At 43.0% G+C, this 16476-nt stretch overlaps 1 protein-coding gene across 3 annotated transcripts in view; it reads right to left on the reverse strand.

The window, feature by feature from the left end:
- chchd3a (coiled-coil-helix-coiled-coil-helix domain containing 3a) overlaps positions 1-16476 on the reverse strand; it is a 71040-nt gene that overhangs the window by 24447 nt on the left and 30117 nt on the right. For 2 of the 3 annotated variants that reach the window (XM_037121525.1, XM_037121522.1), the window contains 2 exons: positions 4848-4862; positions 3494-3577 (listed from right to left, as the gene is read on the reverse strand). In XM_037121525.1, coding sequence (XP_036977420.1) covers positions 3494-3577; positions 4848-4862 — 99 coding nt within the window. The remainder of the gene's footprint in view (positions 1-3493; positions 3578-4847; positions 4863-16476) is intronic. The other variant, XM_037121523.1, reaches the window with a different exon arrangement.

A 16476-nucleotide genomic window follows, 5' to 3' on the forward strand; every position in this document is an offset into this window, starting at 1 on the left:
GCAGAGGTAATAACCTTGTGCCTGCTATAAAACTACCTGCTCAAAAAAAAGACTTTACAGAAAGTACAGTACAATTGTCATGTCAGGGATGTCATGAGCCAGGAGTTCATAAATGTTGAAAAGCTGAACATCGGCCACTGCAAAATGCAGCAAATGCTCACACTTGTGCTTGAGTCTAAGCAAACTGTGTATACTGTCCATATACTCCTTCAACGTGTTCTACACTGCCATGCACTCTTGCCCTGCTTAACAGTACATGAGACAAACAGTATACAGTAAAAATTGTACCTAAATATGGTTTATTTGCTTGCGTCCTCCTGTAAATTTGCCCTCTTTTCTGTCAATTTGTATTGATCTCCTTCATCTGGAGTGTATGCTGTTAACCGAGCTGAAGTTACAGTGAGTACACAAGAGCAGAACATGCCAGTAATGATTTTGTTTGGTATACTGCAGGGCTTACGTCGGTTGAAGAGAGGCTGGTCTGAGTGCCAAACGGGGCGCGGCGGCCACAGCGAGACAAGGGAGTGTTATTAACACAGTCCAAACAAACTGCACCCCCCTATGGAGTCCCAAGCCGCTCGCCGCACAGTAAGACAACATGTAATATGCCCCGCCAATGATCCTCGGCTGCACACAGGATCACACACCATTCACACGAAACGCACACATGGTTGCCACTTCTGTTGTGTTTTGTCTCCGCGGGCCATTAATCCTGATAGAATTTGCAAATCAGAATGGTGGGGGTTTGCGAGCACATTTTGAGGACGAAGTGTTTATGAAATGTAATTAATTTATCATTTAATTCCTGTGCATAAATCAATAAATAAACCAGCGTGCATGCTGTTCACTTTCTTCCCTTTCTACGTCTTGTATTGCCCGATTCCCACTCCTGCTTCTCTTACTATTCAGTGATGTGGTGCTCTTTAAACCTTTTCTTTACCGTGCTCTCTTGTTCTTCATCATTCAGTGACATTTTATCTTTTTACTACTCCTCTCTTTCTTTCACTTTCATCTTTTTCTTGTTCTCATCCACTATCACTCACTCACAAATGTCACTTGATAATAATTTCTTGTGATAGCTTTGCAAGCAGAATCTCAGACTGTCTTGTCTGCATTCTATCTTGTCCTTTTCTGTCTAGTTTCTATTGTCTCCTTCAGCTTCTGTCTTTCACATAGTATCTCTGTCCATGTTGCCCGTCCATCCCTATATCTCTCTCAATCTTCTGTCTCTCTCTGAGGTGTGCAGGTGATTTGTTGACACTTTCATCTAAGGAATATTGACCAGAGGCCAACATGTCTGATGGATGGCCAGTGCCTGAAGTCGATAATGCCTGTTGTTAGTTGGGATTCGTCTCTTCTACTGTCACCAGCACACAGTTTATCCTATACAGGGCTACGTAGGTAAGCTTCAGCTCAAAAGATGTCATAATGCCACATGAGCCAAAAATTGAAAGAGAAAAGTTCAACTACACGACTGGATCTGTGAGGTTCAAGTGCAACAAGAGAACATTCACACTTCACATCATTTCAACATCTTTGCCGCACTATTAACCAACCAGAGAAATTCTTTGCAAATGACCAATCAATACATTCACACCTTCCCTCGATGTCAGCAAACGGCGTTCTCTCAGCTAACCAAGCAAAACTGTACAGACCAGTGCACTTCTACTCAATACTCTCCGGCTTGGCTCAGTGAAGGGAGGACAATTTGATATCTTTATTGACCCAGTATCTAATGGCAACAAACAAAACCACACAAAAAATATTTGGGGCTGACCCCAACGCTTTGAAGCTTCTACGACTGCAAGAAAGATTGAGAGCCTCTGGTTGAAGCTTTGAATATTCACGGTTAATTTTCAGCTTCAAAGCCCAAAAATGACAGGGACGGAATATTGGGAAAGCAAGGTAAGCTACAATCTTTTCAACAAGAAATCATATTTGAGCCAAAGGCAAAATTATTTGACATTGAGGTCCATCTAAGGATGATGTGCCCAGTCAGTATGTGATATTTTGCCGTCCTCCCATGTGAGCTTACAAGAATTTCTATGGGTTCTATGAGTTTTTATTCGTCTAAGGATAAGTGTGCCTGCCTCTTTCAAAGAATCTGGCTTCACAACGGTATGAAACTTCCATTTTGCTTGCACTGTAGAAGGTATTTGACTTTTTGCACTCACTAAATGGGAGAAAACTCCTTCCCAGTATGACGGCATCATTTTAACCACATTAAATAGGACACCATATCCTTCCTAAGAAACATTTATGATTTGAGAGCAGCATGAAGGCGTTCTTTTTAACACTTTAACAGGGCATTTGACCCTGGTTCCCTGCCTTGCAGGCATCTCTCACTGGGACCAGCATGGAGCTGCCAATTGAAGTGGTCTAAGCACGGCAGCTGACCCTTGTCCCCCTCCATAGGATGCAAGGAGCATCGGGGTAGTGTCATTTTCAGGGACAGGAGGACACACACAGGGATGAATGAGATGTAACCTTTTATCCTTCAGGCGGAGGAACTGACGGTGAATCTAAGACAGAGAGCTAAAGAGCAGCAGACAGAAAATTACGCAGAGGCGGAGAACAAAAAAGAGGGAGCGATGCACACCACACTGGGGAAAGCATGCAGAGTTTAAGTTGAAGGATGATAACAAAAACAGTGGGACAGAGCGATGAAGGAGAAGAAAAAATGTGACTGTACTTTGGCTGAGCCCAGTGGTGGCCGAGCCCACTGCGCATGCCGGCTGAATTGTGTGAAGAATCTGTGTGCATTTGTTTCTGTGTGCACTGGTTTGTGTATAAATTATACATTAAAAGAGGTATGTTAGGAAAACTTTCCCCCAGGCAAAAACCAAAGCTGCAGAGCGTGATATATGTTCTTGAAAATAGCAATGATGTCACCTTGCTCCGTGACTGTATAATGCAGTATTTAGCTTCGACTTTGTCCTCCGGTGTATAATGGAAAGTTTTCTTTTGCTTCACCTTTGGATACTGCACCATGGGACATTCTTGATGGCTGTGCTTTGGTTTGTTTTTTCTGTTATTCTCTCTTTATATCATTCTTGGCAACTGTGTAGAGCAAACAGTCTTCTTAAAATTGTTTTGTTAGGTTATAATAAAAACTAGAATGACACTCAGTAGAATGCATACCACTGCCAAGGCCCAACAGCCTCCTATAGCCCTATCAAATTAAACTCACTCATAGATACCAGCCACCTAAATACACCCAATAAATTCTCATCAAGCTCCATGCATTATTCCCTGAGAAATTAACACAAATGCTGTCCCTTTATCCATATCTGCACCAAAAGTTAATTAGGTCTACTTTGCGTCGAGATCCATCCTCTATCCAAGTTTCATGGAAATTAGTTCAATAGTTTTTATGTGAAAAAAAACAAAACTGTAAGGGCTGGTTCTGTAAGTTGTGTTACACATTAATGTGATCCCTTTCCATAAAAAAAGACATTTTTCAGGTTTGTGTGTGGTGCAAATGGTTAGTTACCCTCTCCTCCAGCCGGGCCACCTGCTCTCTGTAGAAAGCATCCTGCTTCTTTAGATCCGCTTCTCTGGCCTCAAGCTGCTTGGCCTAAAAACACACATCACACGCATATCCATACATGCGCATCACACGCAGCACACACGCATGCACACAGAGAAGAGAAGAAGAAAAACACATTACTTATGTGCTCAGTGGCGCGTTGCCAATTTTAACAAACAGATCACAAAATACACATGAGAGACGACTATGATGAGAGCTCAGACAAGTGTGTATAAAGAGTAGACAGTTTGTAATACAGGTCTTCAGTTTATTGGCATATGTACACCAGCCTGAATTTATCAAGTGTATTGTTTCATGATGTGTGCTCTGTGCCTGTCAGCATGTAAATGCACCCAGAGAGAGGAACATGTACAACATTTTTTTATTAACGTGTAGAAAAAAAAACACATGAGCATCTATGTGTATGAGACCAATGATGTCTTGATGTGTTCTGCATGTGCCTCCCTGTCCTCTTCTGTTCAATCTTCAGCCAAAACCACTATCAGGCCAAGAGGATAACATCAGCTCTGAGTGCGAAGGAGTACCATGGTCTGGCATATATATTTACCCAGCCTACCAATCTCCACTGTCCTCCCCTCTACTGTGACCTTCACTAAACGTATGGCTGACTCTGGGTGATACACAGAACAGATAAGCACCTGGATGTATCAGGTCCAAGAGAGGAAAAGGCAGACCTTCACACTGGGGTCGAGGGGGAAATGACTTAAATATAAATGCAAATTGAATTTTTATTAATAGTAAAGAGAAGTTTAAATGTTTTTGCAGACAGGACAACTTAGTTCTGTGTGGAATAACTTTGCAGCATTCACTTGTCATAACCTATGGGAAAATTGATGGCTGCAGAAGACAGCAATAATAAAACAAGGTTTATAGACTGGTGGATCTGAGACTTACATCCAGCATCCATTACTTTTTATAGATAAAAACATATTATGGTGTTCTGGAAAAAGTCCATAAAAGTGGTGGAAAACCTTTAAATAAGAGATACCGCTGATTTATTGAAAGCCAAATTTAGCTTTTTGTACTGCTGCACCCTTTTGTTAATAAGTCTTCAGAAAGTCAGAAACAACCTGAAATCATCATCTCATCTGTAATTCTAACAAAGCATATAGCATGTGAAGCAACAGAGCCGTAAAAAGGGATCATCAATACTTGGAGCAGCTCAAATACCTGTCGGATAGAAAAATGTGCCATCGCAAAGAGGATGAAATGGAAAAAGAAATCCTTGAATTTCTCAAGCAGAAACAGTAAGAGAGAATTGCAGAGTCTCGGAGAAGGTAAAGACGTCTAGACTTACCTTCCGTCCCATCTCCTGAATAAGGAGGGCATTGAAAGAAAAGACAGAAAAAAAGGAAAAGAATGTAAAGAGGCACTGATTTATCCATGAACTTCTTCAAAGTGACATTTGGGAAGGTTTAGTATTCCGAGGCTTGGGGTGACTGGCTACCACACCGTTCTGCTTGAACACTCACACTTCATCCCCTCACTCTCCTTGCTCACTGGCATACACACACACACACAACTGTGTGTACACCCACATAAGTTATTAAGGGATGCAATGGATGAAGTTATGATGACCCCTTGCCCTTTGCCTTCAGCTTGTTCTACTGTGGTTGTAGAACGAGCTGAATAAAAAAAAATGACATTCCAACAGTGACAGACAGAAAGACTCCCTAGGAGTCCCTAGAAGAAGGTAGGGAAACTTCAACAATCAGTCTTTTTTCACTTTTGACCCTTTTAGTTTGTCTCATTTGGTGAGAAATGAGCCAATAACCAGCAGGCTCCTTAGGATGCTAACCTAACAAGAGGCTAACTAAAAACAAGCTCTGAGTTATTAGCCTAGCCCCCTGATTTGTAACCCAGGCATCATTCAAGTATCTGTATATCATCTACATTTTGCGGTTCAAATGCGTGCCGAACTATACTGATTAAGTATCAGCAATGTTCCATTCCACCACTATATGGTATATAACCATAAACCTTTTTCTTTTATAAAATCAAAAGACACACACAAAAACACCCCATACTGCTGATCATATGGAACGCAGCCATGCAGAGAAGCCTTGAGGCTCTTGCTGTAAGCACTGTAGGATGTTGAAGGAAACACTGAGAGGGTTTGAAGAATAACAGCGTACAGAGAAAAAAAAAAATTGCATTACCCCATCCAATCTCTAGTACACTGATAACCATCTGTGTTTGGCTACTCAATGCACTGCAGGCAGAGGGTGCATGCTCTATGCATTGTGATGAGGAGTGGCACCAAGTGTCACCGAAGGGGCTGTCCTCACATGAGATGAGTGGGGGGGGGGCTTTCAAAGTCAAGGGGATGCTCCGAGCTGAGACAGAAAGCTACCAACACAGGCAAACACCTGCACACAGAGTATGTCATCTCCAGATTCGGAAATTGAAAAAAAAAAAAGAAAAAAAAAACTCCTTTAACACATTCCTGACAAACCCCCCGATAGAAACACGACCACAGTCAAGTTGCTGCTGTCCTCAACGAAAACCTAGCACTCACCAGCCTCATTGTTGTGGTCATACAAGTGTCTCCTTTGTGTCCCCTTACAAGTCTAAAATGCTACTGTGTAGCCAGTGTTTTACTAAAGCCAAAGGAATGGAATCAAGCTGAAACTAAACCTAAATGATAGTACCTTGTGAGGACACTAGAAGTCGGACTACCATGACCTTGTGTTATCGATTCCAAGCATGCAATCAGGGCTTCTATGATAGATTGGCAAAGTTTTTCAGAGACCGGATTACCGAGGTGCCAAAAATCTGTCTCCCCCTTACAGCTCAATTTAAGAGGAAGAGCAGAGGGATGATGGGATGGTGGGGTGGGGGGAGACAGAGGAGAGGAATGGCAGGGGGTTGTGTACCATCGCAAGTGTGTCCAAACTCAATGACACGCTGATTGGTGGCGACTGGAGACTTTAGCTTTTTCAGGGAAGGACAAAAGATGCGCGCAGACGCTGGGACGCAAACAACGGCTCAGACACCGATCTGAAATGCACACATCAGCACACACACACACACACGCACACGGCAGCCGGAGCAGCTGTACCCACAGAGAGCGGGTGGAGAGATAAATGCGTGCTGAAGGCGAGACTAAAGGGGTCATTAAAAGAGGAGAGGTTGTGACAGAAATGTGTACCCAGGGATTTCCTTTTTTTTTTTTTTTTTGCTCACTTTTGTGCGTACGTCTATGCGTACATGCAGCCGTGTATGTGTTCAATTTCCATGCAAGCAGGTTGGCCTTCCTCTTTGGAGACACACAGAGGCCCAGACCCACTCACACACACACACACACACACACACACACACACATTGTGTCAGTCACAGGATTACTTCCGACCGATTAACCCCATTCAGCAGACTTTAAAGATAATCTAATCATACTAAAGCCCAAACAATGGGACAGACCTCGCCACTGCCCATACACCTTTTGTTCGACTAATGAAGAGGCGGTCACGGGTGGAGGAGGAGAGCTGAGGGAAGGGTGGGGGGGTGGTTGGGGGTAGGAAGAGGAAGAGGAAGAGAAGGGCAGAATTTGACAAGAAAATGGAAAAGAACTTGAGAGAGTAAAGAACAGAGAGATAAGAGACAAAGAGAGAAAAGGACAATAAAAGCCTATTTATCATTGGAGGTGTCAAGAGTGGGGAACTGGCTGTTAGATGGGACCTGGAGTCTGGGCCAAGTGCGTCACAGTGAATTTAGAAAGAAGTTAAAGGGAGAAAATGACCACAAAGTTAAAAAAAAGGTGGAGAACACTAAAGTGGCTCAAACAGGAGCAGAAGGTGACAACTGAAGCTTTTACAAACGATGAAGTGAAACATGACTCAGTAACTTTCATGATCAGGAACGTGTTTACTGTTTTTATGAACAATTTCAAAACTTTCCAAGTCCAGAGGATGGTCTATTTCATTTTGGCTAATTCACTAATTCAGATCCAGCCTCATTTAGTCTAATTTTCCTGTGCAGCAACCCCTTGACGTGGAAAAAACAGTAGCACAGCAAAAAATACAAACACTCACAACAACACCCTCCTGCTGGGTGCAGACAGAGTCCACATGCTGCTATTTGCAGCCCTGGCAACCACATTCACGTCAGCGGCAAACTTTTACCCCCCCCCGGTATCCTTCTCCCCCTAGTCTCTTATTAAGTACAGTAGCACAATGGCTGAGGGTGACAGGCGGTTGAGAGTGAGACCGTGGTGGTCAGATTAAACGGATCGTTTAGGCGAGGTGAACGCCTCTGTGAATATCAATTAGCCAGGCGCTGAATAATTAAGGACAGCCATGTTTTTTAATTAGCCGACTGCCGCAGTTTGAGCTGGGAGTGAGGGCGGAGGAGAAGGGGAGGAGGTGAATAGGAAAGGAGGATGGGAGAAGGAATAAAACAGGTGGATTTTGCTGCATCAGGGCGCCCCACCCACCTCCTGTTTTCTCTCTGATTTGCTCCCATATTTTGTTTCACACCTGCTTCTTTTTGGAAACCGTTCTCTCTGTTCACTTTCTTTTAGAGCAGTCCAAGTGACTGTTATAAAAATAACTCCTGCCTGCAGCATTAAGCAAGCTCAAGGCAACTGCATGCGTGAGCATGTACTTAAACTGTGTGGTACGTATGAGACTCCCGGTTGTAGTCAAGAAAATATAATGGGTATAGTCCAGTTGGAATATATCGTCATACTTTTCCTCTCTGCATTTTGAAGAGACACTGTATACTTTCAAGGCAAGATCAAGGGCATTTGAATCATTACCATGCTTGTTCCATCACCTTTACCTCTTGTTGCTGTAACCATGATGACACAGGGCCCCTTACCTTCACAAAGTACACTGAATCCATTCACAGTGATCATAGCTACAGTGATCAACCACTTTTATTACACGGCTCGTCTTAATGCTGCAGAATGATCCAGTCACTTGAATGGGCCTTCCCAACGTACGGTGGTCAATTGTTTTTTATGAAATTGACCGTTGCCCAGCATATTTGACCGCTGTCAAGGAAAGTGGCCTTTTTGCCTCAGATCCACATATTTCTTAGCACTCTGCGCTCTAGAATCTTTGCACCATAAGTAGTCACTTATCACCCCAGCATATTTGGTCGCTAAGCTACGTCAGGTGATCTGTAGCCTACTTCATATCTGAAAAAAACTTACTCCTAGGCCACTAGCATGGATAAGTTTCACAGTACCTTTAATATTTTTGGAAAATACAGTGATCTCGAGGCTTGGCAAAAGGCTGAGTGGTCGTCACCGGTCAAGAAAAGAAAGCGAGAGGAAAGCAGCGAAGAGGGAGAAGCAAAATGGCACAAAGTTTTGGATGACACAGACGTTGATAAAATAGAAGAGGATCACCACGAACTGAACACCAAAAAGTGCACGGTATGGGCCATGTCAGTTTTAAAAGACTGGTTAGAGGACTTGAATTTCAGCGGACAACTGATCAGCTGTGTTCTAAAGAATGTTCTGTTCAACGTCTTCCGGTTCATCCTGTCGGGTCAAAAAGCCTGTAACAGAATCATTTGCATACAAATGTAGTTTAAATAATATGCTGTTGGTAATCCATTACTACACTTAGAGGACCACACTTTGGACCTTTTCATATGATTTTTCTGAATGTGCTGATGTCCTACTGCAAACAGAAGCTTCAAATCATTACAAAAACATACCTTAATATGTAATTCTAGAGGAGGTCTTTTGTCTCGTAGAAACCAGCAGACCTATTCTGCTCTCATGCTCAGTGTAAAGACTTAAAACAGTGTGTACAAGCCCTTGTCTGGAGTTGAGCTGTGAGCTTAAATCATTTAGTTTGAAAGTATTTCAGAGGCCTGAGGGGGTATCGACCCAGTGTTTCACAAAAGAAAGTATATTTTCTATTTATATATAAGAAAGTCTAAAAAAATAGAATAAAACATTATTTTGTGTCTAAGATTATTTTGATGCTCTCCTATCCCATTCATCATCTTGTTACAACTCACATATAAATTGCAAGCCCTTTGGGGAGTCCTGACCCTCAGGTTGAGAGTCGCTGACTGAAACAAGTGAATCTTCTTATGAGAAAATTTAATTTACGACAGGTTTACAATACTAGTTGCCAACAGCATTAATGTAGACTAGTCACAACACTCGAAGAAAAAAAGATTCGATTATGCCTATTAGCAATTCTGTGCATATTGCATTTTTCATTTCACACCTCAGTGATGGAGACCTCTGTATTGTAACAATGAGGTGTTACTCACCATTACACTGTATGCCCACTACGTGCTTATAAATCATGCCAGATGAAAATTCTGCCGTGATCGATAGAGCTCAAATCAAATCTCATCACATTAACTAACAGCACCTCATCCATAACCTTGGTCTCTTTTGTCTTCCCCTGCCACCATCACCTCAGCCCTGATTCACCCCTGTCACGAGAAGCATCATAATCAATGCTCCCTCACACCATCCGACTGAGTGCTGCAACACGACGGGTCAGAGCTGCGCACCAGGGCCCATCTATCACAGACCTGCGCGACAGGGCCCTGTGACAAACTAATACTGAAGCCGCGGGCCTCGGGTGCTCCGACAGGCAGGGAGGGGGTCAAAGGGCAGCACAATGTGACCGTGCTCTGGTGTTAATTGGCACGGCGGAGGTGTAGGTGGCATGTGGGAGGTTAGAGATGGATGGCGGTAAGGGAGGGGAAGTTCATGGGGTAGAGAGGATGAAAGGGAGGGAGAGAGATGGGTCAATGTGTGGATGGAATATGGATGACAAGATAGTTGGAGGGAGGATTGGGTTTTTTGACAGTTGTTGGAAGAACTGTCATATCAAGCTTGGAGATAGGAGAATATTTCAAAAAGGGACACACACACACACACACACACACACACACACACAAACACACACTTTTTGCCACCACAAATCGAATACATAAAAAGCTCCCACACACTCAAAAAACAATTTTAGACACACATCCTCCTTACAAATCTTGGCACATCCTGTAACCGCCTCTAAAAACCGTTGCAACTCTATCTTTAAAAGCCATCACTGGCAGATCAAATCTAAGTGATGGAGTATAAAATGATATCACCTAACACAGACCTTACTGGCAGTATTACACATTACCCTTAGAGTCACTAATAAAACATAAGTCCTTGTGGTAGTGGCTGTAAAACTCCATTGGAAACCATTCACTTTGGCTGGTTAATTAGCATCACAGGGTTTTACTGAGGGGCAATAACACTTTAGCTATTAGTCTCCGAGGGACGTTGTAGGGTTATGGGCGATGTAATCGTGTCAGATGTGCTGTGGTGTGGTCAGTTAATGGGCATAACCTTGACAGATAACACAAAAGGACAAACACACTGTCAACAACATATTCACACACATACTGGCAGCTGAGAAAAATGTCAGATTTTATTACTTACAATGCTGTAACAGTGTTCAGTGTTCAAAGTTCTTCGCAGTTGATCCACTGACCCTGAGCTCAGCTTGCATCTAGTGAATGTGCTGCACTCAAAATAAATCTAAATCATTATAGTTATTGCACAAGTATCATCAAGGAGTAGTTGAACTTGGCTTTATATATCTGAAAGAAATGCCATCATATATTGAAACTTAAGTTGTTCATCACTTGCAAATGAGCCTTTAGTTAACTGACCTGGTTATGTCATTCCTTTTCTGTGTGGGTTGCTCTACCTGAAACTTTACTTGAAAGGAGTGTTGTCTCTTCTCGCTGGTATCCCACCGTCTGGAGATGAGACTCAACACTTAACCAACTTCTTTCAGAATTGCTTACTTCACCTTTAATAAAAGTTAAATTGTGCTTACAAGGAATCATTTTCCGTGGACATTATAACCTGAGAGATTTAAACATGTCGGACTTCAACAAACTTTAGTGATTAAAAACAGTTATATAACCGGATAACTGGTATCCTGAATTACACTTTTTTGAACACACAAAATCTCTTCAAACAGTACATCAGAGAATGATAAATGACAACTTGAGACAAGTTAAAATCCTGCCTGCTTTCTTACCTGACAACACAACCAACAACCCATTATATGATGCACCTGAGTGGTCTTCTTATCATGACAACCCAATACTTTGCGTTACTCTAATTCTAGTACAAATTTTTATGTGTGGTGGGTAGAAACTGAGGTTAAAACCACCACAGAAAAATAAATAAACCAGGTCAGTTAAGTTGGTTTTGACAGCTCATTGCAGACAGCAACAAGATACACTGGAAGAAAGTGTGGTAGTTTGACTTCCAACACAGGCAGCTGACTGATTTTGAATCGGTAACGTGTGTTAGAACAGTGGGCCACAAGGACACCCTAAAATAAACTTGACAGCATGAGCTCTCTGTCACAGCATAATAGTGGAGCACCTTGGTCCCCTCTTCACAGGGATGTATGTCAGTGGAGCTGGGAATGGTCACAGTAAAGTCAAAAGTAGCAGTAGTATCATTAGTCCTTCAGAAGAGGCTGGCTGTGTCTAAGAAGCTCTGACTGAAATGATTACCTTTTGAGCACTATGCTGTAAGATTTAGCCTAATTTTCCCATACACTGTTTTGTCCTTTTCCTGATGGGTATGCTTGCTTTTCCTGTGGAAATTCTGAAAGGAATTCAGTGCACATGTCAGTAATGACAGCAGTGCCCAGATGCTGCTTATCAGGTATCTGTTGGCACACATGACAGTGTAGCCATGAGGCAGATCTTCAAAACTGTCCAACAAATTAATTACTTGTCAGTCCATGTTACTTATGTTTATGAGTTCCCAATAGTTGGGAATGAATAGAACCAACTTTTCAAACGTAATTTTAGCTGATGTAAGATCCTGCTTTGCCAATCCCTGAACACACACACATACTGGGGGTATCCATTACCTAAGACACTCTTGTTGGAAACTTTGGAAGTTGACTTGCTCATGGGCCGAACAAATGACTGAAGTATGGAGCATCCCGGTAGAAAGAGACAACAAAGCCACAGGCTGCAGACAGAATTACTCTCCCTTGGGGAACTCTTAGCACAGTGAGTAATGATGCAACGACCTGATGGGTCAAAGGGCTGACCTGCCCAAGACAGGGACAGAGGGGCCCGGACAGGGACCAGAGGCCAAGAGGTGTAGGTGGTTAGTGTGGGTGTCTCAATGTTTGGTTGCATTCGGTCTTAAGCACTGGCTGTTTAAGGGCACATTAAAATGAAGTGTCCTTGTGGAGTCTGTAGCTCATTGACTGTGAGCAGGGGTCAACAGAGGGCTTGATCTGAACCAGCTGGCCTTAATGATGCTGAGACAGGGTGTTCACAACCCAAATTTACATCTATTTTGCACATCTACCAAATTTGTATGTTCAAAAGTATACCAGTTTATTTTAGAGAAGGGTGGCGACTATAAAAACTAATCAAAGATAACTATGACAATGCATTTTTATGTTGTGCTCAGGATTGAAAAGCCGGGTATAACATCGGAAAAGCTTGAAGAGAAAAGATCCTCCAGTGAAAAGGAATGGGACGAGCGAGCTCACAAAGCTTGAAGCCCTTGTAGCAACATGAAAAATCACCTCCCTTTCTGCTCCCAGACACTTCAAGCCCCTCAGCTTTTGTTGGAGACACTACTTCCACCACTCCACTGCCAGCTCCTTCGCTGAGGGACAGCAACAACATCTGCTGGCTCGGAGATTGATTAATTAGCTGATCAGGCGCCCGCGGTGTAAACTGATTGATTGATCATCTTGCGGTGGGAGCTGCCTTTATCTGGAGCCCCGGGGAGCAAAGCTCTGGAGGTCCCCAGTCATCTGTCATGTCCAACACACAGGGGGAAGACGAAAGGAGAGCTGAAGAGCTGTGGGTTCATTACTGAGACACGGGGGGCATGTATGGAGGAAGACACAGCCAAGATGGGAAAAGGGGGCATGCCGAGAGAACAATGGGAACATGGGGACAAAAGTGCTGAGGATGAAAGCGGGAGAAGATATGCCGGTGCTCGTAGAGAGAGGAAAATAGATAGATACAGATATACATGAAGGTGAAAGGAGAAAGAAGTGGGGCCAAGTGACCAAGGAAAATATTGTCCTTTCTTGACAAGACAGAAAACAAACATAAGAGTTAGACTGCCTGAACAATTGTCTCATTTAGTTTGAAGGTATTAAAACTAGCCATGGTTATTTGTTGCTTCCAGGATCCAGGGTTGTGTTTGGACATACAATTCCTGACCACATTCGTGTTTAGCAGCGAGCAACGAGCAGCAAGAAGCAAGCAGTGAGAGTAATGGAATACAGGGAGAAGAGGGTGGCAGGTGAAAACAAGCGTGGAGAACACTCGTACGCATTCAGTCAAACACATAAACCAATGGCGGAAAATGTCTTTAGTTGACGGTAGAGGACACAGTGTGTGACCTGACAGTGGGGAGAGGCATATTGTCTTTGGACAACAGATGTCCCTGGGGAGCACAGTGGATGAGGGAGAGAGTTGGTGGAGGAGAGGAGAGTAGTGGAACAACCTATTGCAGGGAGAAGGTGAGACGAATGCAGCAGGGAGGACACGCAGGGAGGAAAAGGGACAGCCTGAGGATGTGTTGCTGACATTGGGCCTTATGGACAACTCAAGCTGACCCGTCTGTGTGCATGTGCCTGTAGCATGTGAATACTTACCCTGATCCATCTGCATATAATCAGACCCTGATAAGGGATGTGCAAGCGACTGAATCCTTGTGTGATTATGGCTCTGCGCGTACTGTACATTTCTCCGTGCACGCGTGCTCATGCTGTGTATTAATGCATATGTATTCCACCCAGCAGCAGGTGGTCTTCCCAGGCCTGATGAAGCCGGGAGGGGGCCACAGTCCACCTTCAGCTTCTGTCGATCAAGCCCATGTCAGCAGATTCAGGGTCACCTCTAATCCACAGCTGAATATATGTGTTTTTCTTATCCGTGATGTCCTGTTAGCTCTCACAGACGACTTGATTTTAAGGGATGCACAGAAAAGAGGTTTGGATGGATTTGGATTTTTTTTTTTTTTCTCTTCCATCTAGGTTTTCTCTGTTCTTTTTAACCTGTAAGTTTCATGAATCCCATCTACCTACATGTCAAAGCACATCAATATCTAAAATATTTCCTGTTTGCACATACAGCATTGTTGCCATTTCCCCCTCTGGTTATTTGACTTGTTTACAGTTTACATTTTTTTAACGTAATTTTAAGAGCCGTTTTGGATTTGTGTGTTTCTTAATTGGAGTTTGTAACCTCGATTTAGAAACGGCTTTGTGAATCAATATCTCTTTCTCTCTCGCCTGCTCTTTCACTGTGCCTCTTTTGATTCCCTTATTATCCTTTCCATTCTCTCACTGCTTCTATTTCTCACCCAGATTTTCTGCTGTTCGCGCCCTTTTTGACTCCTCTCTCGTCTTCGTTCCATCCACTTGCTTAAGTTCTTTCCATCGTTCCATCAAAATCTCTACCCCTGGCACCATTAGCTGAGCCGACTGTTCACTTCTACAGAACCTCATTAATACCACTCTCCTGTCAGAGCCAAGAGGGAAAACACACGGAAAGACCAAGAAAAGAGAGAGGGATGAGCTCAAAAGAAAATACTTGTCATATTACACATCCAACATATCTACACCACTGAGCCACACACACATACACACACACACACACACACACACACACAATGCTCCTACAAAGTTAACCCAGGAAGCTTGGTTTTATAACCTTTGCACTGATGCTTTGTCTGGCCAATGAAGTCTCAGCTCGGGCGAGTGAAAGAGAGCGTCAGAAATAGAAATATTGTGATACCACAGGCTGCAGAGAGGTTGTGACTATCAACTTCCAAGCTACAGTCTGACTGACATTAGAGTTTCACAAACCAATACATATCAGGATCAGCATATAAATACATTTCAGGCGTATTTCAGTATCATAAGAAATGATGACACAAATTATATAAACCAATACACAGAATTTACAGTAAGCTCTCATCACAAGACCCAGTAATCATCCCAACAGAAGAATAAACACATAAATATATGAGAGAATATACAAATCAACATCATGGCATACAGAGGCAGCACAATCATAAGTCAACAATACAAACAAATAGGAAGTCACCGTCTATGCTTCTCACACTGAAACCTCTCAAATCCAACAAATCCCCATCAATCTTTCAGTAAATGATGGTTATACAGTTGTTGTTGTTGTTGGATGAGTGTCTTTACCTGTTTAAGATTCACAAGAACCAATTTTGTTGCATTCACTAATATGAGTAAAGAGTGTACTTTTAAGCTTTTTTTCTCCTTTGCATTAAGTGCACGAATGGAAAGTCTACAAACCTCAAATTTGCTGTTATTCATAGTTATTCAAGTCTTACTTGGTAATATGTTTCCGTTTCGATTATGTGTCTTGTCAACTTTCCAAAATGTTTAGAACAAATGAGGATGAACACATACATAAATACATACACCGCCCATTGAGGCTGAGGCAGTAAATTGACTGTACAAGCTCTCTTGACAGAAAGAAGCTTTCCTGACACCAGTATCCATCCATCAATCGAAGCGCTGCTGTATCTCAACCCCGCTGCTGGCCGCTCGCAGTGCCAATTAGCTGACAGGGTAAGGGCCTGGTGCAGAGTGCCAGCCAGGGCCCTGCCAATTAGAGCCTGACCTCCCGTCTAACCCTAATACTGGCACGGTGTGTGGCTACCACACCCTGGGCAGGGGCGACGTCCGGCCGCCAATATGTAAAGGACGGTTGAGTGGACACCCTCCAAGATGTGAAAGTGAGAGCAGTACAAAGACAGGAGAAAGAAACAATGAGAGAAGAAGTGACACATGCATGTGCAGTACATTCTCAATAGGAAACAATCCAAAGGAGAGTGAAGCAGCCAGAAAATCTGCTAATTTAAGTTGAACTCTTACAGTATACAAACATTTAATCATGTTGTATCC

The sequence above is a fragment of the Acanthopagrus latus genome, chromosome 14, assembly GCF_904848185.1.
Source record: "Acanthopagrus latus isolate v.2019 chromosome 14, fAcaLat1.1, whole genome shotgun sequence".
In the NCBI taxonomy this organism is placed as follows: Eukaryota; Metazoa; Chordata; class Actinopteri; order Spariformes; family Sparidae; genus Acanthopagrus; species Acanthopagrus latus.